The 26,039-nt window shown below is 47.2% G+C and overlaps 1 protein-coding gene across 1 annotated transcript; it reads right to left on the reverse strand.

Annotated features, from left to right (window-relative positions):
• Nucleotides 1–1,654: 1,654 nt before the first annotated feature.
• LOC119179812 (ubiquitin-conjugating enzyme E2 2) lies at nucleotides 1,655–22,198 on the reverse strand. Its single transcript, XM_037430931.2, has 3 exons — nucleotides 22,060–22,198; nucleotides 4,713–5,038; nucleotides 1,655–2,034 (listed from the first exon to the last, which is right to left on the reverse strand). Exons 2-3 carry the CDS (start codon nucleotides 4,911–4,913, stop codon nucleotides 1,786–1,788), a joined length of 450 nt encoding a protein of 149 aa, XP_037286828.1. The 5' UTR covers nucleotides 4,914–5,038; nucleotides 22,060–22,198; the 3' UTR covers nucleotides 1,655–1,785.
• Between the last annotated feature and the right edge of the window lie 3,841 nt (nucleotides 22,199–26,039).

A 26,039-nucleotide genomic window follows, 5' to 3' on the forward strand; every position in this document is an offset into this window, starting at 1 on the left:
GTTAAGAAAAAGCTGGCATCAGCAGCGTTGACCCGATGAATGCAAATAATAAATGTCGGAGTCTTAGCAGGAATCGGACCCCAGCATTCTGAGTGGCAATCAAGTGTTCTATCACAAAGCCACGCCAGGTCTCAGAACTATGCTATTCAATAGACCAATGTTCGGGAAACGTCAATAATAGTTGCAGTGCTGACTAACGAGTTATATAAACATTACATTACATATGTACTCCTATGATCCAGCCGTCACATCGAATAACGTCAGTTGTTTTCATGCGCCATTCATAGAGGTTGACTTGTGTTGCAGTGTCCGGGGTTACTATTCTAGTGAGCAACTGCTCTTACCAGCTTAACGCTTCTGGTGTTGCTAATATTCATGTTGTTGTTCACATCGTCACGCAACTGTAAAAAACTGGCTTTGTAAAACGTATGCGACTGTTCAACGTATGCTGTGTGCATTTTTACATATATTTAGCGCCCCTTCATAATGTTTCGCACAGTTGAAAAAAAAAGACCACCAGGCCTGCGTGGAATGCACAGCACTGTCACATCGAAAGCTGGGAGAGAGGCCTTTCAGAGCCCTTTTTTTGAACGCTCTTTGGGAAGCACACTGCAAGCACATTTTCAGAGTACCCACTACGCCATAAATCATTGCGTAGTAGACAGGCATTCACTATGCCATTTTTTGTCATTTTTCGGAGGATCGTGGTACCCGCTGCACACTTGCAAGGAACTTCGTGCAATTTTTTGTGCTAAGGCTGCTGACGACAAAGAATTATCTCAGAAGCTTTTGTATTCCCCACAATCCCCCACACTGGGTACGCGACACAGTTAATAATGGGACAAGATCAAGCTTTTGTAAAGGGTTGAAGCATTTGACGCCCCACTCGTTGCGCAGTTCGCATTTTGTGACACCTCGTTGTTCCAGTTGACGAGGTAGTTCACGTGCATGAGCTGATGGAGCCTTGTCAAGTCCTATGTACCGGAACGGGAGTTTCTTGTGTGAGCCTTCACCTCAAAACGCGACATCTCGGTGCAACAGAAAGAAAGCAGTCGTGCATGAGCGCGCAGCGCAATGGTCTTAGAACAATACTGATAAATGTTTGTTTAAGCTACTCTGAAGAAGCTTAATGCGATCAATTCCTACTGTATCCCGATTCAGTATAGAAACGTGTGCCTGCAAAAGAAAATCACTTCTCCAGAAATTTAGTGTGATAGCACGTCCATCATAAACCACATTGATGTTAACCTTTACGTCCTAATCCTTAACACGTTTTCTGGAGGTCCTACGAAACTATCCCGGCCTGCATATGATATACTCCCAAATAGCTAACACTACATCAGTCGCTCAGCCCAGAAGCCCGACACTTCTATGAAATTGCTCGTACGCTTCAACACAGGTGCTTTGACGTCAACGTCCCGTTTTTAATCAATTTGTAAAAAATTCAGCTGTCAGCTTCCCACGGTGTTTCTCACCGCTCATATAAACGTTGTTTTATATACAGTAAGCCAAACCAAAACTAACATTGGTTTTTTTTTTTAACAGGCGAACCAGGGCGTTTAATGCGTGGCAATATAAACATATGCAGCGCCTGCCGTCGAGTGCAGGTCAGCGTAGATTCCTTGGTCGTAAGTACGGAGGTAACAACACACAGTCGATGGAACCACACTCTATTTGCCGCATGATCGTCTTAGACGCAGCATTCGAACAAAGTGACCGAACAAATCTATGATCAGCATCGGCGTAAGCGTCACTGTGCGAGACTGCCCCGGAGTGGCGTCGCCCCTACTCCATGGCGTACGTCCTCGTCCACTCCCTTGCTGTCGCCTCGTACAGACTCCGGTTGTTCTTGTAGACGGATGCCACGCGAGGCATCAACGGGTCATCCGGGTTGGGGTCGCACATAAGCACGCAGATGGAAAGCAGCACCTTGGCGATAGACAGTGCTGGCGACCACTGCGACTTCAGGATGTCCAGGCAGATGTCACCATGCGTGCTGATGTTCGGGTGGTAAATCTTGGTGGCGAAGCTCACCTGTGTGGAACGGGAAAAGCGGCAAATAATTGAGATCAGCGCGAACCACGGGCCGCAGAATTCTATGCACTACAAAATAGGGCTTGTTTTTTACATCTCCACTAAATTATACACCACAAACGTAAGGTCTGACTTACGAAAGCACAACTGAATCACCGGTGCTACTATCTACATACTATTTTTAATATGACCGTGATTTGGCAATGTTGTTTTTTTTAATGACAGGAAAAAACGCAATGCAGACTTAGCGGCATGATAACCTATTACCAACGCTCCCTAAGACCCAAAACCTGTAAGAAATAAAAGCACGCGAGAACGTGATCAGTGAAATCTGTATATTCACGTGAAATTTTCTCCTTTTAAATGCAAAACATTTCTTTGCCAACTGTATACACTTTGAGTGTTTTTATCAATGTATCTATCTGAACTGCCGTCACACGGGTGGCAGCAGTGGCGGTGAGAGGACGCTCGTATAATCAGCTTTTTTTCAAATACTCAGACTGCCTAAAAACTGCTGCCGTGGCCCGGAACCATATCGTGACATCACTGACCCCATGGAAGTTTTGCTGTGTTTCCGATGCCGGTTTTCGACCTAGACACACGGGTGGCAGCGGCGGCGGTGAAAGGACGCTCGTATAATCGGACGCTCGTATATACCATATACATCGGTCTCAAAGAACAAACAATATGGCTCTCAGCATAGGGTCGTCTTAAGTGGATGCACAATAGACCCTGTGAGGTTTTCGTAATGCACGATACGGATATCAAAAGAAAGTGAGGAATTCAAGCAGAGCGTGTCGGTTGACATTCCTCAATATTCAATATTTTGTTGCACTGTAAGCCAGCGCATTCCCAAAGGAACTGCTTCCCTTGACTGCACCCCCCACCCCCACCGCCCCCAGCAGCGTTTTCCACGTGCATTTATTGACTTCATTAGTAGATTCGTTACTCTTAGAAACAGCTTAGATTGGGCAGGCGGGAAAGTGCGTAAGGAAGCGGGCGCTGATCTCTCGTCGAATAGCTAATTACAAAGCGTACATGGGTGCAAACCTTTCTTCGAAAGTGCTATCATTGCCATCCGCACAACGGCAAAAAGAGCTCCTGAGATTGCGGAAGCCTTCCACTTAAAGAAGCTGCACGAAGATTGCACCTCTATATTTACTTGTGAAGCAGCTAGCGCATGGGGACAATGCACAAAAGGAACGAAAAGGACACCTTCTTTTGTGTCTGTCTCTCTGTGCTGCTTCACAAGTAAACATGAACTGTCACCAATTCGCCCAACTTTCAACGTTATTGCATTTCTAACCCACCAGCAAGTTTTGTTGGGTCATGAAACCTACTAATGTAGCACGTCGTATTTGTTGGCGAGTCATCACATCACGCAGTGGCGCAATGAACCTGGACGGGGCCAAACGAGCGATGCCGGGACAGCATTCCGTGTGTGTTCCTACGTAGCTCGTTTGGAGCCGTCCTCGGTGTCCAATATACAATCGCCTGAAATCGACATACCTAACTTTTTTTTTCTGCCTGCATAACATACCAACTCGCACATAGTTCAACTTTTTTTGTGTTTTCTTCGACGATTTTATATATAAAAGAACTTGAGCCGTTAGACAGCGCTCGTGATGTCATTTTTACCTTTGTCGTTTCCCTCTGTAAGCGAACAGGCATGGAAATTACCTCTTAGAATCATGAGCGCCGTCGTGTAGTGCTCTTACGCGAATAATTTCACTTATTTGTATGCCGTGACGTCAAATTAATGAAGTCACAAAATGATCACTAAATCTGTACAGACCTTCTCATAAGCGTGAGTCTATATTGTAATCATCGATGCTCGCTTAGTCGTCACGGATACAAAACAGCAACTCCAACTCCAACAGTCATGGACACCGGCCCTCCAGCGTATTTGGGATAGTTGTATTAGGGTTTAACGGGCCAAAACCTAAATACGATATTGAGGGGTGCCGTACGGAGGGCTTCGGAAATTTCGACCGCCTGGAGTTCTCAAGCGTTTTTGCGTTCATCGGAAATGAAGCCACTGTGCCAGGTCACGGATCCGTAAGATAGTCTATACGTGTAAGGAGCGTCTCACCAAAGTTTAACCGAGGTTCAAAAAAATCTTCTACAATATACAATTATTACACCTATTTATAGGCCCCCTGTCAATTTAGCCCGCCAACAGTACCATGTTGTTGCATTAGAGCCTCTGGTAATTAGAAAAAAATGTTTTGAGAAATGTAACTTCTCGGCACCCCGTTTTCTGGCATGAACTGGGACGTCGCCTGCCAAAAATGAAACCTATAAAGCAAAAACAATATCCGACAGAACTGAGAAACATAACTGCCGTCATATAGCAATATGGCAAAGGTTAATTGTGTAACACTTGCCATGTGAGATTTAATAAAATAAGCGCCGTCCCCTTGTCCCGTCTCATATGCCTCAACACGTCCGCGTAATTCGAAGGTCGCAAGTTCGCTTCCTAGCCATGGCAGTCTACTTCGTCGCCTCAGTCACTCAGTCCATAATTACTATACTAAAATTAAGACGCACACGGATAACTTCCCCTAAGTTTCCCGTGGACCCCTTGCTCAATCCCCTTATGCCTTGCGTACCAGCTAGTACATCTGCGGCTGTGTCACGACACAAGGGCCTCTTTGTCCGCGGCTTGGCGCACGCACCTTGGGAGGCTTGAACGGGTAGTCCTTCGGGAAGACGATGTTAAGCCTGAACACTCCGCCTTCGAAGGGACTCTCCGTCGGCCCCATGATGGTAGCCTGCCAGTTGAACAGGTCCGCATGGTCGATGGGGCCCGCCGAACAGTTGGCCGGCGGGTCGCGGCTGATGTCTTCTAGCTCCTTCTTGATGCGCTTAAGGGCCATCACGAGTGCTGGATGTCGCTGTCACTGGTCGCTGACCCCGTTCACGTCCTTGCAGATCTTGGTCACCTGCCCGTGGCTACCAGGATAGAAGAGCGACTAGTCGTTCCAAGGCTTCGCTGGTCGATCTGCGCATAAGCCGGCGAGGCACGTCCGTTATGTAAGTACAACAGAAAACGTTTTTATCGCGGTATTTTAATTAGGCACTTTCGATAGGCTTGTAGCCTGCCGATGCCATTTGTGTTTCTGTCAACCACGTACAGTGAGAACGAAAGGTTCTCATTTCTTTTTTTGTGTGTGCTTCGGAGAAATAATTTCTCCACTTCTTTCGTGGATAGCGTTGATAACCCATTTTCTCTTTCGAGCCACATGAGTGACTGTGAATGAACCGGATCAACGAGGCTCTTGCTGCGAACAGTGAAAATTTTGAGGGGAAGCGTTCCCGTTTGTATGGGACGTGCTTGGATCATGAAATGGCCATAGAGGCAGTAGTGAATAGTAATCGAAATAATAAAACAAAGTGCCGCCATATCCACGAAGTGAATGATGATGAGTGGGCGAAGCTCCGGAGGTAAACCTTGTAAACCATGAATCCTCTGTACATTTTGCCCACTCAATTTTATTACATCGCTCCCCCTAGCATACGTCGCCGCACTAAATTGAACGATTGCCTTCAACCAATGACACGCGCCATATATGTGACATCATTCCTATTTTATAAGATCTCGCGTCTTTCATCAACTACAAGTACCGCTTTCTAGTTTATAACATCTTGCATCTTTTCATCATCAGCTACAAGTACCACCATCTAGTAAACACTACAAGAACTAAACGAGAGGTGGCTACATGGATGGATGGATGGATGGATATGGCTGTACCCTTTAGATCGGGCGGTGGCTAGCGCCACCAAGCCGTAATACCTAATGAACCAAAAACTATATTTATTTTTGTTTCTTAAAAAGTGAGTTTGAGGATTCGTACTTTGCAGTGAAGAGTTTAATTTTCACTCGTGCCTCGACTTTAGCCACCAATCAGATAACCTCCTTCCAGTTAAGTCTACCCGCTTAAAGTCTATTTTGCCCTCTTGGTCCCTAAACCCCAGTGCTTTGAAAAACGCAGCGCCATCATCCTGAACTATAGGGTGAAGCCCTTTACAGAACATTATCAAGTGTTCGGCAGTTTCTTCTTCCTCTCCACACGCACTGCATACTGTGTCTACCCCTTCGTATTTGGCCCGATATGTCTTGGTTCGCAGTACTCCCGTCCGGGCCTCAAACAGTAGAGAACTACCCCGAGTATTATCATAGATCCTTTCCCTGGCAATTTCCTGCTTAAAGGTTCGATAGGTCTCTAGTGCGGACTTCTTAATCATGCCCATTCTCCACATGTCAGTCTCAGTTTCCTTCACTTTCTTCTTAACCGACAGTTCTTTTTGGTTTGGCCACCTGCTGTTTTCTAAGTATTTACCAGTCAACTTCCTGGTTCGCTTCCTCCATTTCGTATCGACATTCTTTAAGTATAAGTAGCTGAAAACCTTCCTAGCCCAACGCTCTTCCCCCATTTCTCTCAATCGTTTCTCAAATTTTATCTTGCTGCTAGCTTGCCTGCCCTCAAATGGTGTCCATCCCATATCACCTTGTACTCCCTGATTTGGTGTATTCCCGTGAGCTCCTAAAGCAAGCCTACCTATTCCCCGTTGCTTAATTTCTAATCTTGCTTGAACTTCTGATCTCATGCACAATACCGCATTGCCGAACGTCAGCCCATGAACCATGACCCCTTTCCATATTCCTCTCACAACATCATACCTATTGTAATTCCACAGGGCCCTATTTTTCATGACTGCTGCATTCCTGTTACCTTTAGTCGTCACAGATATTTCGTGTTCCCTCAGATACTCGGTCCCATTGCTTATCCATACGCCCAGATATTTGTACTTATGTGTAATCTCTAGCGTGACCTCCTGTGTTCTAAGCTCACTACCTTCGTTGTCATTGAAAATCATGACTGCTGATTTTTCCTTAGAGAATCTAAAATCTAACCTATCTCCCTCATTACCGCAGATGTCCATCAATCGCTGCAAATCTTCCTTGTTGTTGGCCATTAGCACTATATCATCTGCGTACATTAATGCTGGTAGTGCCTGATCAATAAGTTTTCTTTGTTTGACTAAAGAGAGGTTGAAGCCCAGCCCACTTCCCTCTAATTTTGCTTCTAATCCTTGTAGGTACATCATGAATAATAAGGGTGACAGGGGGCACCCCTGCCTAAGCCCCCGTTTTACCTCTGCAGGCTTGGATACCTGTTTTTCACACTTTATAACTACCTTGTTACCTTTATAGATACCCTTTAAAAGATTAGTGACTACATGTTCCACGCCTAGTGTGTCCAGAATTCCCCACAATTCCTCTTGAACCACGCTATCATACGCTCCCTTGATATCCAAAAATGCTAGCCACAGAGGCCTGTGTTCCTTTTCTGCTATTTCGATGCACTGCGTCAGTGAGAACAGATTGTCTTCCAACCTCCTGTGTTTCCGAAACCCATTCTGCAGTTTCCCCAGCACCCCCTCATCATCTATCCACGCCTGCAGTCTTTCCTTTATAATCTGCATCGCCAGCCTGTACACCACTGATGTCACTGTTATAGGACGGTAGTTGTTTATGTCAGCTTTGTCCCCCTTTCCTTTATAAATCATGCTCATCCTGCTAAGTTTCCATCCATCGGGAACTTCACCATCGATTATTATTGTGCTCACTGACTCTCTCAAAGCCTGCTTAGACTTCGGACCTAATGTCTTTATCAGCCTAATTGGAATGCCATCTGGGCCTGTTGATGTACTACTAGGCACCCTTTTCTCAGCCCTTTCCCACTCTTGTTGTGAAAATGGAGCCATACAGGAGACGGTACCGCCATCTAGTGAACACTGCAAGAACTAAACTAGAGGTGGCCACATACAGGGGACGGTACCGCCATCTAGTGAACACTGCAAGAACTAAACTAGAGGTGGCTACATACAGGCGACAGTACCGCCATCTAGTGAACACTGCAAGAACTAAACTAGAGGTGGATACATACAGGGGACGCACAGCCCACGCCCTAAGGAGCTTCGCCCCTAATAACAACAAGATATCAATATTCAGAATAACAACCTTTTCGTCTGTCCAGCGTGCAGCCATGCAGTATACATCGATCGATTACAACAACCTTACCAATTACTGCCCTTTTTGTTGCCAGCTAATTCTATCACAGGGCCGTGTTACGAGCCGTACTATGAGATTGTCACTTTCGGCGACTAGTGTTGCCTTACGTCACGTAGAATCTTCCGCATTCAATCACTGAAGTGGCTTGCCTTCCCCAAACCTGTGAGCCCTGAATTCGGCATATTCGCGAACGAGATCGCCCCAGAATATGGCTCACGCTGTAACGAGCCATCACGTGACCTATTTGCGCTGATATGCACGCTCTGTGGGTGAAAGAAGAGAGCGCCTATATGGGCACTCGTGCTGCAATATACAACTGCAAATTTAACATGCATGCCCATCAGGCCATGAGCACGGCACTTCGGGGTTTATATCTAGCGTAACTCTACAAAACGAAGACTTAAGGGAATTCCCCCGCTCTTACGTGTGAAGCCGTTCTCATGCTGTCTCTTTTCGTGCTTGAATGCGAAGTGAGCGATGTGAGAACAGCATGGTCAAATGTCAAACGGTGCGCCAGAGCACGCCCTGCAAGTGTCAAGGAGTGACCACACATACGCGTTCTAGCTAAGGTTCCCAACCGTTGCAGATTTTGCGGTACAGTCCTGATTTTTCGTACAGCGTTCCGAGTCCCCCAGTGTCCCTATCAGGACAGCTCTGTGTCTCTGCTTTGTTGTGCACTGTGCAGTTGGTAATTTTTTGTGTTCCAACACGTGCCTAACAATGCGCATCACGTTGTGGAACAGTAAGTTAGCACAAATCACACACATAAAGCAATGCTGCGGTGAATAGCGCTGGCTGCGCGGAGTTTTAGCCACTTCTGAACCACATCTGAACCTCCGCGAGGAGTGCGACAAGATTTACGAGTGCATTCTGAAGGCGATAGAGTTGTGAACATCACGTAGCCAGCTGAAATACCACCTCAAGAGGCTGCAGCAATAACGAAACATGTATACGTCTAGAAGATTTCGTGAAAACAAAAAAGAAAAGAAAGATAATGATTTCGCTGGCCCTCCTTGTTAGTGCACGAGGAGAGGGCGTAGCGCCGACTCTACACGTCACGCGCTGCAAACCGTACCGGTCCCGCCTTAAGGTCACGCCTTAAGCACTCATTGAACGGCCATGTAGAAAATACTGGAGGTCCGTGTACTTAGAATTAGGTGCATGTTAAAGAACCCCACGTTGTCGAAATTTCCGGAGCCCTTCCCTACGGCTTTCTTCATAATCATATCGTAGTTTTGGGGTGTTAAAGCCCCGACGTTATTATTATTAGCTTTCGGAGCTGTCATTGTGACGAAACGAGAGAAAAACCACATAGAGCGGGCGATTAATTGCTGAATCTCCGCTTGTACTTCGAGTCTAAATGCTTTTGCAGCACACAACTAAAAGATTTGCGGGCATGTACATCCATAGAATTCCTTAAAGTTAGTTAGAAGGGACTCTGTCGCTGCAATTGTTCAGCGACAATGGAAATGATGGGTAGTACACATATTTGCCTAGTCTTCGTACTTGCGGATGGGTAATTGTAGTTGCGGCTTCGTTTATTGCTGTGTTTCGGTTTTGTTTTCAAAGAAAGATTCAACCTTTTTGATCTTTGTGACCCGATTTGAAAAGGTAAGTCTAAAAGAACAAGGTGATAAAGCGCAACCGCTGAACATTTGCTAATATTTGTTTCGTAAGAAAACAGCTCCAAGCCACACGAACACACAGGGAGCGAAAAGCAGGCAAGAAGTACGAATATTAGACAAATGTGTGTACTACCCATCATTCCCATGCTCACTGAAGTGCCGTGGGTTGCCGCTCCCATATACACTAGCGCCAAAGTTCCCTCTAGTGTATATTAGGAAACTCTATGTCTACATCATCTTCATCATCATCAACCTTGATCTTGTACCTTTTCTTGAACCTATTTATAATACTTGCCGACCTCTCACTGATGCTATAGTCGTCTTCTATGTTGCCGATAGTTGAAGCACGAGATCAAAACGACGACACAGAGACAAGAAGGAAACGAAGTACACGAGCAGGAAAGACAGGTCTCTGTGTCGTCGTTTTGTTCTCGCGCTGTAACTATCATCACGCCATACTAACTAGCCCGAGCTGCCACACTTTTATGTTGCCGGCGATATGCCTCTGTATAAAAAACCCCACCCCTAGTTTTTTTTCTGTCACCTAATCTATGGTAGCATGGAACGTGTCTGTTCTTCAGCACTGTATGTATAAGCCTCACGTGTCCTCCTAAATTTTCTGAGTCCTACTACATACCATTTAACACCCTCTGATTCCTCGAATAGCACAGCTAGACTATACCTCACTAGATAGCGTTCTAGCGTTGTAGGTATAGCCAAGTTATGATTCCAATAGCGGCCTGTCCGGACTACCGTTCTATTCTCGGCGACAACTTTTCTTGCCACTGAAGGGAAAGCTACAAAGCCAAATCACATGCATCCTACCGCCAGGGAAGATAGTTTCAGAGTAGCGCTCGTATTTTCAACATGAAACATAAATAATCCTCCTTTATTTCTTAGCATTTCTTAGCCAACTTCAGCGACTTTGCGCGTATCTATCAAATCTACCTAGCCGCCTACGACTAGTAGCTCTCCTGGCCGTTTCGATAATGGTATCAATACCAAACTTCGTATGGCATAACATGACTGTACGAACAACATATTCGATTAGACATAACAGGAAAATCATGATATGGATGTCATGAATGTCATGAATTACATTTCATGGTCTTGCAGCTCTTGCGGTGGTTTCGTTCACAAGCCATGTTGCAAAACTGGTACGGTATGACATGATTGCATGGTGGACACAAGAAAGAGACCCAAACATGAAAATCATGACATGCCTGTCATGAAGCAACATGACTTCATGCTGAGCTAATGATGCGCTCGCAGGCGTTTTGATAGCTTCACATATACCGAACTCGGTATACTAGATGCGAATGGACGACATAGGTAAATGACACATACAAACATGATAATCACGACATACGTGTCATGTAACAGCATGACTACATGCTACGCTCATGATGCACTCGTGGCCGTTTCACCACCTTCACGTGTACCGAACTCGGTATTACGCGACGCCGATGGATGACGAACGTAAGTGACTGGTGCAAACATGATAATCACGAGGTTCGTGTCATGTGAGAACATGACTACATGCCACAGTCAAGACGCATATACAATTCGACGTGACGTGGTGCGCGTGATTACTGGCGTTCATTTCATCGCGTCGAGCCGGCGTTGCCACGCCAGGCGCCAGTCCTGCCATTTATATACTCGCAGGTGCGCGCCACGCTGTGTCGCTTTGACGAACGCGCGTTTCTGCGCGTCCAGCGTCCCTCCGTCACAAAAAGAGGGAGCGCATCGGCGCGAAATGCAGCATGTCACACTTCGCACCAGTTGCCACCGGGCCACGCCGACGGACGCTGGTTGCGCCTGGCGTCCGACTGTAGAGTGCTCGCGTTTTGCTAACGTTGCCTAGCTCTGCCCAGCGTGCGCGTGCTTCACCGCTACATTGGAGTATTTTGCTCTCTTCATGATGCGCTCGCGGCCGTTTTGCTAGCTCAACATATACCGAGTTTATTGTTACGTGACGTCAATGAATGACAAAATATATGACTGGTGCAAACATGATAATCCTGCCACGCATGTCATGTGAGAACATGACAACATACCACGCTAATAGCGTGCTCGCAGCCATTTCGCTACCTCCACATATACTAAATTTGGTATCACGTGAGGTGAATAGATGACGAAAGTAAACAACACATCTAAACATGATAATCACGACATGTACGACCTAATTTGGTATTTCTAACGTTGTGCTATTTTAAACTGACATATCAATGTTTGTCATCCGTGCTTCGCATATCATTGATTTTCCCGGTACGTGGGATCTGCCGATTTTTAAATGCGAAGCATTTCATAGCGAACTTCGGTGACTTTGAGCGTATCTATCTATCTATCTATCTATCTATCTATCTATCTATCTATCTATCTATTTATCTATCTATCTATCTATCTAGCTAGCTAGCTATTAAGCTAGCTAGATACCTACGACATTTAGCTGTCCTGGACATTTCAATAATGGTATCAATACCAAACTTGGTATGGCATAACATGACTGTATGAAGAGCATATTTCATTAGTCATAAATTGAAAATCGTAATATGGATGTCATGAATGTCAAGATTTACATTTCATGGTCCTGCAGCTCTTGTGGTGTTTTCGTTTACGTGGCATGTTGCAAAACTGGTAGGGTATGACATGATTGCATGGCGAACACAAGCGACAGACCCTAACATGAAATCATGATATGCGTGTCACGTAACAACATGACTACATGCCACACTCATCATGCGCTCGCGGCTGTTTCGCTAGCGTCACATATACCAAATTTAGTATTACGGTAGGTGAATGGATGACGAAGGTATGATACTGGTGCAAACATGATAAACATCAGATGCATGTCATGTAACTACATGACTACGTGCTACGCTCATGGTGTGTTTGCGGCCGTTTCGCTAGTTTCACATGTACGTACCAAACTCGGTATTACGTGACGTGAATGGACGACATAGGTAAATGACACATACAAACATGATAACTATGACATGCGTGTCATGTAACAGCGTGACTGCATGCCACACTTATGATGCGCTCACGGCCGTTTCGCTGCCTTCTGTAGCGGCTCTCGGCGCTGTCTGAATCCCAGCGCTGATCACCAGTTGTTGCGGACCGGGGTTACCCGGTCTTTTGTGGTAGCGTGGCGCAACTTCGGGTGGAGGAAACGAGTGCTGACAAGATGGGGATACGAAAAACAAACAGGTTTATGGCACTATTTACAATTATTTACAGCATAGAAAGGTTAGGGTTTTCACAAACCACGAGCGTGGTGGTTGAACCGTTAATAGTTCAGAGCGACGTCCTGCACTCTGCAGCGTCATTTGAAACCCTGTCGGGCTCCTCCTCCTTGATTGGAACGCCAATCACATGCACAAGACACCACCCACAGGGCATAATTCAGTAGCACATGGTCTGCCAAATAGTCATTGCACCTCTTGACGCAATTCCCTGAGGATCGGCGAAACGGGGTTCAGGAAGGGCAGCCAAGGAGTAGATACTTGAATCATGGAGACATGACCTGCGTGGTTGGTCTGCTTCGCTGTCCCTCTAAACAAGCCGGCCCGGAGGAATCGCTTGTGCGGAGATTGACTCATGAACCGTCTTCTAATCCTTTTGTCGCTTCCCGCCGCTCGACGCTGGTTCCGAGAGAACTGGGGTTCCAGGCGTGGGAGCACTGCCCGGCTATATTTCTCAGCGACAGCATGGCGCCTACTGACGACGGTCATAACACTTCACACATGCCAAATTTGGTATTACGTGACGTCAATGGATAACGAAGGTACGTGACTGGTGCAAACATGATAATCATGAGATGTGTCATGTGAGAATATGACTACATCTCAGTCAAGCGCCAAAACATTTCAACGTGGCGCGGTGCGCGTGCTCACCGGCGTTCGTTGCGACGCCAGGCACCGGTCCTGGCATATACCCGCAGGCGCGCCTCGAGGAGGGAGGAGGATACAACTTTATTAAAAGAGATTTCATGGGTTTAGAGATGTCCGCTTGTCTGCGGTGACCTCTTGTGCCCGTGCAATGACTGTTTTCTGAAGTTTTTCTGCGGGGGACCGTATTGAGGTCTCCCATGTCATTTCGGAGGGAACTGGCAGAAGCTCTCTGGGTGGGGGAAGGCCCTCGCATTCCCAGATGATGTGACTTTATTTTGCTATGGCATTTTTGTCGCAATTTTCGCATGTTGATTCAACCTCTCCACCTGTGAATATTGCAAGGCGGTGAGGACTCTTTAGGCTGTTTGTTTGAATTCGGCGGAGGATAGTGGCCTGCGCTCTCGTGAGGTTGCTGTGCGGTATGGGATATAACCTCCTGTCATCTTTATACATATTTGTAAGTTCGTTATAGGAGGTCACTGCCTCTGCTATCGGGGAGCCCTGTTCCAATGAAAGCGTGACTCGGTTCGCTAACCCTCGGGCCTCTTTATGCGCTTCATCGTTACCGGGGTTTCCCGAGTGAGCGGGGACCCAGACCAGATTGATTTTGATTCTATGATTCTGATTATAGTTTCTCAGGACCTTGGCTGTATTTAGTCCCACACTTCCCCTTACAAAGCTGTAAATAGTGCTCTTAGAGTCTCTAAGGACAGTGTGGGTGGTTGGATGCATAATGGCCAGCGCTATGGCCATCTCTTCGGCCTCTTTGATTGATGCGGCTCTAGTGGAAGCCACATTTATGTTCCCGTATTCGGTCATTCTCCTCCCCGAAATAGGAATGGATAAGTTTCTGCAGGCTCTTACTTTCGTTAGAATTCGTTTGTTCGGGATCTATGAGATGTCTGAGTAGAAACCAGGAGTTTTGGTTAGCGAATCGGTCATTGAGCCGGTCACACATTTGATGCCATTGTTCTCGACTCAACGCTTGTGTAGAATGCTCTACTTCTTTGTCGATTCGAGCTATCTTTTTTCGTAAGGTTCTGGTGTATTTTTGTGACATCCACCTCTTCTGAATACTTTCCCTAGCCTCCCACAGGTGTATAAGCCGTTAGTCAGGTGCCGAGTGATCCTCCTCAATCTCGGCTTCAGTGGTGACCCTGTTCGCGTCTTGAATTAGAGTGGATGTCCATTCTGCCAAGTTTGTGAGTTCAGTGGTTTCTCTCTCATTTCTAATTTCTGTGAAAGTGTCCCAATTAGTATGTTTCACTCTGAATTTTCATTTCTTAATTTTACTGAATAGGAATGTGGTGGCTATGATGTAATGATCGCTGCCTGCATCAGTTTCTGTGTTTTCCCAATTGGCGAATTCTATGTTTTTGATGAATGTTAGATCAGGTGATGTGTTTCGACAGATGCTGTTACCTACTCGGGTGGGGCACTCGGGGTCTGTGAGGATGGCTAAGCCCAGCTCTAGTGAGGTTGTCCATAGGCTGGTCCCCTTCTAGTCACAAGACTTATAGTGGCATGCCAGATGGTGAGCATTGAAGTCACCTACTATGATTAGTGGTGAGCTTCTGGCATGTTTCTGCGCCTTTACAATAAGCTTAGAGGTGACCATGCCACTGTTTTTTGGTGGATATGCATTTAGGATGAACAGGGTGGGGTCAGTTTTCTTCTTGCGGAGGATTTCTACAAAGTTGTATGCTATATCCTCGATTGCGAGATCTATAGCGTAAGCGGTGAGTTTTCTATGTATCATGAGTGCCGTGAAGGGATTAAAGCCTTCCGCCACTGTCGTGTTGAACGTTGTGTAGCCAACAAGCTTGGCGTTTACGCCAGTTTCCTGTAGCGCAATAACATCAGGTTTGAATGTGGAATGGTGGATCTTATATTCGAGATCACGTCTTTTAGCTCGGAACCCTCTGCAGTTCCATTGCCAGATCAAAATTTGGTCGCTGGCCATCATGAATGCTTAGGAGTTTCTGCACGTGGTCCGTGTATTTTGATTGGGCCTCCCGCTGGGAGTCGTTGATCTAAGCTAGTATTGTTGTTAGGTCCCTCGCCTCTAACTAGGAGTGGTAATTGTGCAACAGGGCTTTGGTGTTGTTGCTGCTGCTGTGTCAGTGTGCCTGTGTTAGCTACTTTGAGCTGATTAAGACCTGCCAGCATGTTTTCGATCGCAGCTTCGATTCTGGTGAGGCGAGCCTCAGTAGATGCCTGAAACTCAGCCTGTTTGGCTTCTAGCCCCTTGAAGCGCGCATTTATTGCAGTTTCTAGCTTGGCTATTCTGAGTGTCTAGTTTTTTTTACTTTTTCTTGTTTTTCTTCTGTGGCAATTTCTTGCACTGGGACAGAAGCTCTGCGCTTTTCTCCACTAATTCTGTCAGTTTCCATGTTATTTACCTCACTGTGAGCGCATGCCATTTGTTCCTCAGCCGCGGGTGGGTTAAAGGTCGAACTGAAATTGTTTTTCAGTTGCCTGATCTGTTTTGGCCGAAGCCAACTGTTGCTGTAAAGAGTTTACCAGCCCTGTCAGTTCCCTTACCTGATCGTCTTGAGGTCTGGCCGGCGGCTGCGTCCTTGATCTCGAACAGGATCTGGAATGGCCACCTCGAGTTTGGTATGTTGACTGGTTTCTGGTCTTGCCCGCTTGTTCGGTGTTGGATGCTGGCAGAGTAGTCGCCGCTTTGCTGGTTTGCCCTGAATCGTCGGTACTCCAACCTACGCTCTTTGGTGGGCCGTTGCTCCTGGCGTTCTTGTTGTTGTGTATTGCTGGCATAGAAGCGGATGTCTCCTGACTGGGACTACAGCTCTTCTGCGCAGAGATCGAAGAATTTCTGTTCCTGCTCTTGCTTCTTCTTCGCGACCTCGATCTTGATCGACGGCTGGCTGATTTTGATCTTCCTCCCTCATTGGTGCTGGAGAACATCGATGTCTTCTTGCTGTTATTAGGTTTGACAGGTGTCCTTCTGCCAGTGGGATGTTCGACGAGGCCGACTACACACTGTGGTGTACATGTTGGCTGTTCTCCTAGTGGCGGTAGGGGATGTTCTCCACCGCATCTTCGGCATTTTGGTATTCCAGGGCCGGCAGCGGGCACACATCTGTGTGGTGCCCAAGCTTCCTGCAGTTGCAGCAGGGCTCAGGTCTCTCCCTGAAAGGATGCACTTCTAAGGTGAAACACCTGAAGCGGATCGTGGCAGGAAGCTTGTGTCCGGCGAAGGTGATGACCAGGTGTTTTGATGAGCCTAGTCTCCTGGCATTTACTACGGGGATGTCAGGGTTTTTCTTCATGGGTTGTGCTTGAAGATCGTGGTCTGTTTCGTCCGTGTAGGCCTTGTAAACTACTCCTTGGATGCAGTCGTCCGGCGCCGGTACGTAGGTGGCCACTGGCAAGTTTATATTGTACCTCTGACTTCTGAGCACTTCCAGTGAGCGGTAGGCTTCTGCCCTGATTCTCTCGGGTGTACTGACTGTAAGGGTATTTTTAACAGGGTGATTTCTTATTTGGTCTTCTTCTTCTGCTCGGGCCGGGTCGACTTTGGCAGTGTTTCGGATGCCTTCCATCAGCGTAGTGAGGCCACTGTTCGACAGGTTGATTGGTTGTCTGGGTCGAATTACAATTTTGTAATAATCGCTTGGCAGCCTCAGCATGGGCCTCCGGCGTGGAAGCTGCGGTGGGCGCACTGCTTGCACGACGAGTGCCGGGGTACTGGCGCGTTCAGACATTGCCTTTGAGGGCTTGGGCGCAGCCGTTCTGTACTTGTGCTGCAGATCTAGGGGGTCTAAGCCACCCTGCGTCGTTTTTGGTGTGACCCAGGTGCCGTCTTCGAGCTCCGCTGGGTCTAGTTATACGCCTTCTACAGCGTACTGCATAATCTTCCAAACGTGGCGTCTGCCACTTTGCGCTGCCTGACGGTTGATCGCGGGCGAGCGTAAATGATTCAAAAAGGCTCACCACTGGCACTTGTGGTTTCCGAAGTTAGTTTCGGTCCATAATTCATCGTCACAGGGCTCAGGGCGTCCCTCAGCGTCGCTGCGAGCTACCGCTCATCCACCTCGTCACCGCAACGCCGCCGGCGTCGATGCTAGGGTAGGCGTCGTGCCCGCTTGCAGCCGGTTTACTTTCGGTGAATTTTCGGATGTGGAGACGTCCACGCCCGAAATATCGATGTCGTTGGGTTTCTGTTCACCTTAGGAAGACGATAAGCACATTTATGGCCCTTGCACCTGAAGAATTTGCACAAAGATACCCAAAACGCAGGAGCTCAATGTGAGCGCGTCTTCACTCGTGAGCGCCTCCCGAGCGTCCCCGCGCGCCTCGAGCTACGTTGCTTTGACGCATGCGCATTTCAGCGCATCCAGCGTCCCTCCGTCACAAAAAGAGGGAGACGCAGTGTTCTCTGGGTAGCGCATCGGCACGAAACGCAGCAGGTCGCATTTCGCGCCAGTTGCCATCAGGCCACGCCAACAGCGTTGGTCGCACCTGGCGTAAGAATGTAGAGTGCTCGCGTTGTGCTAACGTAGCGTCGCTGTGCGCACGCGTCAACGCTACATTGCAGTATGATGGGCTCTTCATGATGCGCTCGCGGCCGTTCTGCTACCTCCACATTCACCAAATTTCGTGTTAGGTGACGTCAATGGAGGACGAAAGTGTATTACTGGTACAAACATGGTAATCCTGACACGCGTGTCATGTAAGAACATGACAACATACCACACTCATAGCGTGCTCACGGTCGTTTTGCTCACGTGATGTGAATAGATGACAAAAGTAAACGACACATCTAAACATGATAATCAGGACATGGAAGTCATGTACAGCATAATTTACCTCCACCTCGCAGCAATGTTCTGATTTTAAAATGACATATCAGCTTTTCTCATTCGTGCTTCGCATATCATCGATTACCACTGTATGTGAGATCTGCCAATTTTTTTCTACGTGGGGCTATTTGAGACAGGACGCAGCTCACACCTGCAAGATATTCATATTTCTGTTATCTGTTCTGACTTCGCGTTTTTTACCACGTGAAAAGTAGGCCTTTTTACGTGCACCTCAAGAAGCGCTAAGCGGCGTCTGTGTCTACATGAAACGCTCATGATGCGCCCCAGTCACTTTCCACAGCGTTACGAGACGCGCGCCAGAACAGACTACTTCGTGTAGTGCTACATGTGCAGAAGCTCCGCCTCCGTAGCTATCACTTCCGTGTCAAGAAAAGTTGCCGCCGAATATAGGAACACGGCAATGCAGTTTACGAGATCTGATGGTAGCTCCAGAACACACCGTAACGAGTTGGCGCAGCAAAACCGAGTCTTCCAATGCGTAGCTTAGCGAGCAGGTGCAGAAAAACCAAACTTGCGCGTGCATATTATTTTCTTTTAGGGGCAAAGCTCCTTATAGCGGCCCCCGTTCGTCTCTCGTAGTCGTAGTAGTAGTCGTAGTGTGTAACCAGTCTTACAATTTAACCTCCAAGGTGGTGCCGGTGAGAGATTCCTTCTGTGCGTTGTTGAACAATAAAAAGTGTGCAGCGTGCGCTTAACTAAAAGCTGAATTCTGCTGTCTTTCATTCCCCCTTAGCAGCCATTGGCATGTACTTTGAGCACTATCTGACAACAAGGGTTGCTACGTTATACTAGCTGGGCATAACCTTCTTCGTTTTAGAAAGGTTTACCGAGCGTTGGGCCATAGTGCCATGAATACAGTGAAATAGTATATACCATGAACTTGAGGTGGTTTAAGGTGGGAAGTAGACACAAAGCGCAAGCCATGAGAAAATGTGCATGAGCCACCTCCCGTTTAATCCTTAGAATGTCCGCTGGATGGCGGTGCATATGCGGAATATATGATGAAAAGATGCGAGATGGTGGTACTTGGAGTGTTGAATAGATGGACGAACGGACACACAGACAGGTGCATGGACGGGCTCACGGATGGCTCACGGAAGTAGACAGTGTCCCTAAGTCGGGAGTCAGATATACGTACTAGTAGTTAAATCTACGGTTAGCCTAAAAACGTAAGTGGATGAAAAGACGAGTGAACTATTTCTAGTTCTAGAAAGCGGCGAAAGGCAAGAAACTTTGCACGAAAGTAACGACGTGTTTCCATCACTCACCACAAAGTGTCAGCTTGAATCGCTATACGCTGACGACTCCCAGCACCATACTCATACACAACGGTAAGTCCACGCGACACGTTCCATTACCATAAGTGCTCGCGTTGCGCCTCTGATCAATGAATATTGAAATGATTCATGAACCACACTGCTTTGGAATACGTGCGAGTAAACGAGAGTATAAACATGAATCCAGGTAAGGCTGATAGCAATGCTGAAGATGAGTAGATGGGGCCACAAGTCCACAAAAACAGTGGAACTCACTCAGGGAATATATCTTGCACTTTGGACTCACTCGGACTCAGTCTCGCCGAAATGTCCTTGAATCAAACTCATTCCAACTCAAACTCACCACAATATTACCCCCCCCCCGGAGTCACTCCAACACGTGGCTCAATCTCGGTCTGAGTGAGTCGACTTATACGCGATTTCCCCAACCTATGACTAAACCAAAAGTTAATGAGATTAAATCCTGGTCGTGGCAGTCACCAGAAGCCCATGTACTTGAATTTAGGTTCCCGTTAAGCAACACCAGAGGACTTATATTTTCAAAGCCCTCTTTCGCAGCGTCCCTGGTAATCGTATCATTGTTTTGGGACCTAAACGCCGATAATCATATTATTGTGGCTAACAGCACAAGAAACAGACACAGACTAAGAAGCGCATGCAGGCCACCGCTGTGGCGTGTCCACTTCTAGTCTGTGTGTTTTTGTGCTGCTAGCCACGATGAATCTGCATCAACTCGCCCAGTGTTCCATATTAATCATTATATTACTAATGAGAAGATTTCAGTGCTTACAAATACTAGCAGGACTGCAATGTAGCAGTGCCGTGCTGCAAGACCTGCTGCACGTAGCGCCACCTCTCGTCGGCGACAGTGGTGGCCTACTCTAACTTATAGGTGAAGACACTAAAAAAATCATATCTGACGAAACGACCTGCTTACCCAGGGTAAATCCCGGCGAAATTCAGCAGAGACCCACTGAAACATTCTGGTAAAATTATAGTGTCACCCTGCAAAACGCCTGGCTTCGCAGGGTGCTTAATACTTTACTATGAGATAACATGCATGTTTATTGGGTGGTGCTCCTGGGAAGCCACGCGCTTTGTAGTGTGATACTGCAATTTTACCGGTAGGCTGCAGCGGGTCCCTGCGGCATATAATCGTGAGCCATCCTTGAAAACTAGCTTTTTTCGTCTGATATTGTTTTTATCGCGATAGCACTTATATTGCTATCAGCTGAATTTTGGCTGCATTTTGCCGCTGACGTCGACGTCGCCATCACTGACCATGGGCAAAGCATCCGTCAGCCCGTCCGTGCTTCCGTCCGTCCGTTCGTTCTTGCTTTCGTCCTTCCGCGCGACTATTCATACGTCCATCCGTGAGTCTGTCCATCCATCTGTCCGTCGGTTCGTGCGTCCATTCATCCGTACGTCCACGCGTCCGACCATCCGTCGTCCGTCTGCTAGTCTGTCTGTCTGTCCATCCGTGCGTCCATCTAGTGAACACTCCAAGTACCGCCATCTTCCATCTCGCTTCCCTTGTGGCACATGCCCGCTCTAGAGCGGTTATGTGCTATTGATGGCTACTTAAAACTACTACTACTACTACTACTACTACCACTACTACTACTACTACTACTACTACTACTACTACTACTACATACATCAGATCATGTGCAGACCCATGTCTTAAGGAGCTTCACCCATAAAAGACTCCGGCGCGCGAAATCGAACATGGAACCGCTGAATCGCGAATGCGAGGCGTTAACCACTGAGCCACGGAGCTGGTTAACCACGGAGCTGGCTGCTGCTCCGGGATGCTGGAGTCTTGCTTTGATTCTCCTACCTTTTCCCCTTTTATGCCGGATCAACATTAAAGTTGTTTCACTCACTAACGCACAGCGAAGTAACCACGTAGACGCTTATTCGCGTTCATCTGTACCTGTGAGTACATTTCGTGCGTCATTTATGCGTGAGAAATGCTGGGCACTTTTCGATATGCTAAGCATTCCACGCGTGGCTTTCCAATTTGTTGCTATCACGTTCATTGCTTCACCTTTGCGGCAAAAGTGTAAATTTTTTTTGCATACTACCCATTGTTATAGAGGGACGCCGTGGCGGCCACGGAGAGATGGTGCCACGTACAGCTGCCTCCTAATCCTGTCAATAAGTCCACTCGTGATACAAACTACAATAGTGCGTTAATTTTATGAATACTTGTTAAAAAGCTGGAAGGTGCCCTACACTGAAGCCAACGCTAAAGCTTACAAATGAGTTGTAATGAAGCGAAGAAAGCAAAATGAAGCGTACGTGTCAGGCCGACTCGAACGCATCCCTTCGTGGACCACTTTGCTCCGGCAGTGCTCGGCCACGGTGGATGACGTCGATAACCCACTGATGGAAAGCACGCTGCCCGGTTTTACATGACGTTGGAGACGACGGGCGTGCCTTGGGCTCCAAATCGCCACCGCATCGCCGCCGGTCGCTACCTGTTCAGCGCCAACGAGCGAGGCCCAGTTGCACCTCTTCTTCCTCGACCTCACCCACCCGAGCGAGCATAGGTGGTCGACGATCATGATGACCTCGATGGGACTGCACAATATTCGCTAAGAAGTGTTGGCTGCCAGATTACCAGCATTACAAGGAGCCTCTGACTGTAAGAAAAAAGTATGCTTTAATAGCGTGTCCAGCTTTAGAAAAAAAAGAGAGACACAATTTGATCTACGGAATGAATTCTAAATATTACAATGCCTCTCCACTCAATGTTAATGCTATCAGAAAATTCATCCATCTCCATTGAGCCCGTTTTTGTGTATCTGGGGGCCACAAGTCCAACAAACACTTTTTAAATGAAACAATGTCTTTATGCTTTTCACTTGAAAGAACACTAAAGCCAACTAATAGGTCAAGGTTGATTGTTGAAATGGCAGTCTAGAAATCTTGTAGTGTTACTTTAGGGCCAAGGAAGGGCCCATTTCGAAACAAAATCTCGTTTTAGTGCTCCGCATCGGGTTAGCGCACTTCAATTTACCCGCCTCAAGAAGCGGACCGACCGGACCGTCTCACGTCACTGTTGCGGTGCACAACATTGCCCGGCTTTACTGCACTAGTAGCAGCAGACCTAAAGCAGCGGGAGCCACAGCAGCAACAACGGCCATTGTTTAATTTCCCGCCATATGGCTTCGAGATTGCAGACGTTTTTGTTTCAACTGCACCGCGCTAGATGGTACCTCCTGTCCCGTGTTTTTTTTTTTTTTGCAAATGGTGTGTGATTTGTGTGATCTTGCCTGTGCGTTGTGTGCGCCGTTGGGACGTCTTGAATGATGTGTCTGTGATTTTGCCGCGATCTGCGAGAAGTGCTGTGCGGTGTGTTGGGCTGTGAGTGAGGTGCATGTCGTGAGGCTCTGTCTGCTGTCCCCGTTGGTCAATGTGCAGCTTACCATGCCATCGAAAAGGTAGGCCTAACCAACTGACCGTTGACCCATCGGTAACAAGCTACTTGACGAGGCAGATACCAGATGGCACTAGCAGCGTGACTTCGATCGTGGTGGTACGTGGAAGCGGTATACTTGAGCACTAAAGGTGGCCAAGAACCGCAGCATGGGCAGAACGCGAGCGAAAAGAAGCCCGTCCGCCGAAGCCAATAACAAGAGAGAGAGCTGGGTGGCGTGTACAAGTTGCGTTGTGTGGATCGACAATGAGGACACGCCTTTTGAAAGTGTAGTGGAGGCAAGCGCGACAGCACGTTATGACTGCAAGCAGTGCGTCCGGCTGAACGTCTTGCGAGAGGAATTTGCGCAGTTGTTGCGGCAGCATAAAGGGGAGTGTGTGTTTGATTGATTTATTTATTTGTGGGGTTTAACGTCCCAAAACCACGATATGATTGTGATAGACGCTATAGTGAAGGGCTCCGAAAATTTTGACCACCTGGGGTTCTTTAACGTGCGCCCAAATCTGAGCACGCAGGCCTACAACATTTACGCCTCCATCGGAAATGCAGCCGCCGCAGCCGGAGGAGTGTGTGTTACAGCTTGAGAATACTGATACAAAGCTGAACGACGCTCTTTCTAAGCTGAGGTGAGAGACCCGCATCGCGAAGAACTCCAGCCGCGGGTTTCTCAGCTGCAGACACATTAAAGAGCGTGACGGAAGTGTCCCGGATGGAAAAGCCAGAAGGGTCGCATCATGCTGCAACGGAGGACAAAGGCACGTCACGTTTGCCACAAGATCAAGGCAAGGAACGTCCCACACGTGACAAAGTGCGTAGCCAGGCAGCTGCGGGAAGCTGCTCAGAATCACTCGAACCGAGAAGGGAACAGCGCAGCCAACCAGTGATGCCAATTTAGCAGATTTCCCGCTAAGTCTGACGGATTTTATTTTGTTTTGACGAGAAAAATTTGTCTAGCGGCTAGCGAATTATTTGACGGGCCATTTTTATACATATCGGCTTTCTGGTGAATGCCTCACGCAGTGGACCGATTCAAATCGCCCTGCAAGAAACCATTTCCGTGTTACTGTCTTAAATTCCCATGTTAGTACTGTCTTAAACTGGAAAGGATGACAGGCGTAAGGACAGACAATGCTAGCGTTATGAAGGGGACCAATAATGGCGTTCATCGGAAGTTGAAAGCTGAGGCTCCCCACCTCGTACTGATACGCGGCGCCTGCCACTCTTTGCAGCTAGCCACGTCAGCTGCTACGATGGAAGCATTGCCGAGAATCTTGGAGTATTTAATACTTGAAAAATACTTGAGTATTTAATAAGCTAAACGAACAACTGGGTCACAAAATTCCCTGCCCGACAAATGGCGCACAAGAAGCTCTACAGTCTTATGAATGACGGCGATGAACCACTGAAGATTGTGCAAGCGTGCAGGACGCGATGGCTATCTCTCGAAATAGCTGTATTGAGGATCATAGACCAGTGGACCGAATTGAAGGCGCACTTCGAGATTGCAAGGCGCACTGAAAAGTGCTATGCGGCAGAGGTACTGTGTATTATGTACGAAAAGCAGATCAATCTGGGGTACTTGCTTTTTGTAGACTGATTCTGACAGATGTTCAGAAGGTTAACAAGGCATTCGAGGTGAAAGATGCGAGTTAAACAAAGCTGCTGAAATACCTCATGACATTAGTTTCAAGCTTGGTTGAAAAAGTCGTATTTCCGACAGAGCAGATTCACGTTCTGGCGTCCATACTTGAGGACCACTTGAATCCCAAGCCACATCTAAGCTACCTGTTTGAGACGTACGTTGACAACATGAAAGCTCAGAAGACCGACGAGTTCTCTGTGGCAGATGAAGCTGTGGTGCAAGAAAGCTGCATAAGGTTTATTACTGTGCTAGTAGATCAAATCAGATAGTGACTCCCCGACAACATCACAGTTCTTTAAAAAAACATCACTGTTATCGGTCGAAAACGCTTTGTGCGTCTTGAAATAGCCATTGCTTTCTCTGCTGTAAGCAATGGTAGTGCCCACTGAAACGATCGCAAAAATTCAAAACCAGAGGGGCAAAGTCGCCCTCCTGGTCTGGAAGCAAATATCATCCACGCAGTCGTTCTGGTGTGAAGTTCACTCCTGTAATGACGCCTGCGGTGAAAACCCGTTCGCCGAGCTGGCCAGATTATCCATGTCGATGCTCGTGCTGCCGTATTCAAATGCCGAAGTAGAGAGGGCATTTGGTCAGTTTAACATGATAAAATCCAAGCTGAGGAGCAAGCTCAAGCCTGAAACAACAAAGTCACCCTTGTAGTAAGAGCGGGGCTCAAGCGACACCAGAAAAGTTGTTTTGATTATGAATTTCCTGTGGCAGTTAGTGCAATCGGGACATCTGCAACGTATGTAAAGCCAAGTCACCTGTCTGGTCCCTCAACAAGTACCAATGGTTCTGTGTAGATGGCATCAGACCACAACAGCGGCAACAAAGACATCGATGTGTTTTGCGTGGACCTGTGAGTTTTTTTATTTTATTCAGAGTGAACATTTATAACTTTTAGCCTCATCTGTAATAAGATCCACCAATGACGACCACCGCATCACTGAAGCCTCAAGTGTTCTAGTTAGACTCCTTGAAAAACTTTTTTGTATGTTATTCCTGCTCTGGTAGTTTTGGAGAGTTTTAAAGAACAATAAAAGTATTTATCATACGAAATTGCAGTGTTTTCAATAAAATAGGCCCTAGCGGGAAGCTTAGCGTATATGCTTTAGAATCTAGCGGAATCTGGTGGATTTCTCATTGCTTTTTAGCGGATGTCTGACGCTCAGCGATGGCAACACTGCAGCCAACTGG

Source organism: Rhipicephalus microplus, chromosome 7 (genome assembly GCF_043290135.1).
Source record: "Rhipicephalus microplus isolate Deutch F79 chromosome 7, USDA_Rmic, whole genome shotgun sequence".
NCBI lineage: Eukaryota > Metazoa > Arthropoda > Arachnida > Ixodida > Ixodidae > Rhipicephalus > Rhipicephalus microplus.

Excerpts from the sequence above, each read along its gene's own strand:
- LOC119179812 (XM_037430931.2), bottom strand. The coding sequence starts at position 4,913 with ATGGCCCTTAAGCGCATCAAGAAGGAGCTAGAAGACATCAGCCGCGAC. Across the intron at positions 2,035-4,712 it reads ACCCGTTCAAGCCTCCCAAG|GTGAGCTTCGCCACCAAGAT; the intron begins GTGCGTGCGCCA and ends CGTTCCACACAG.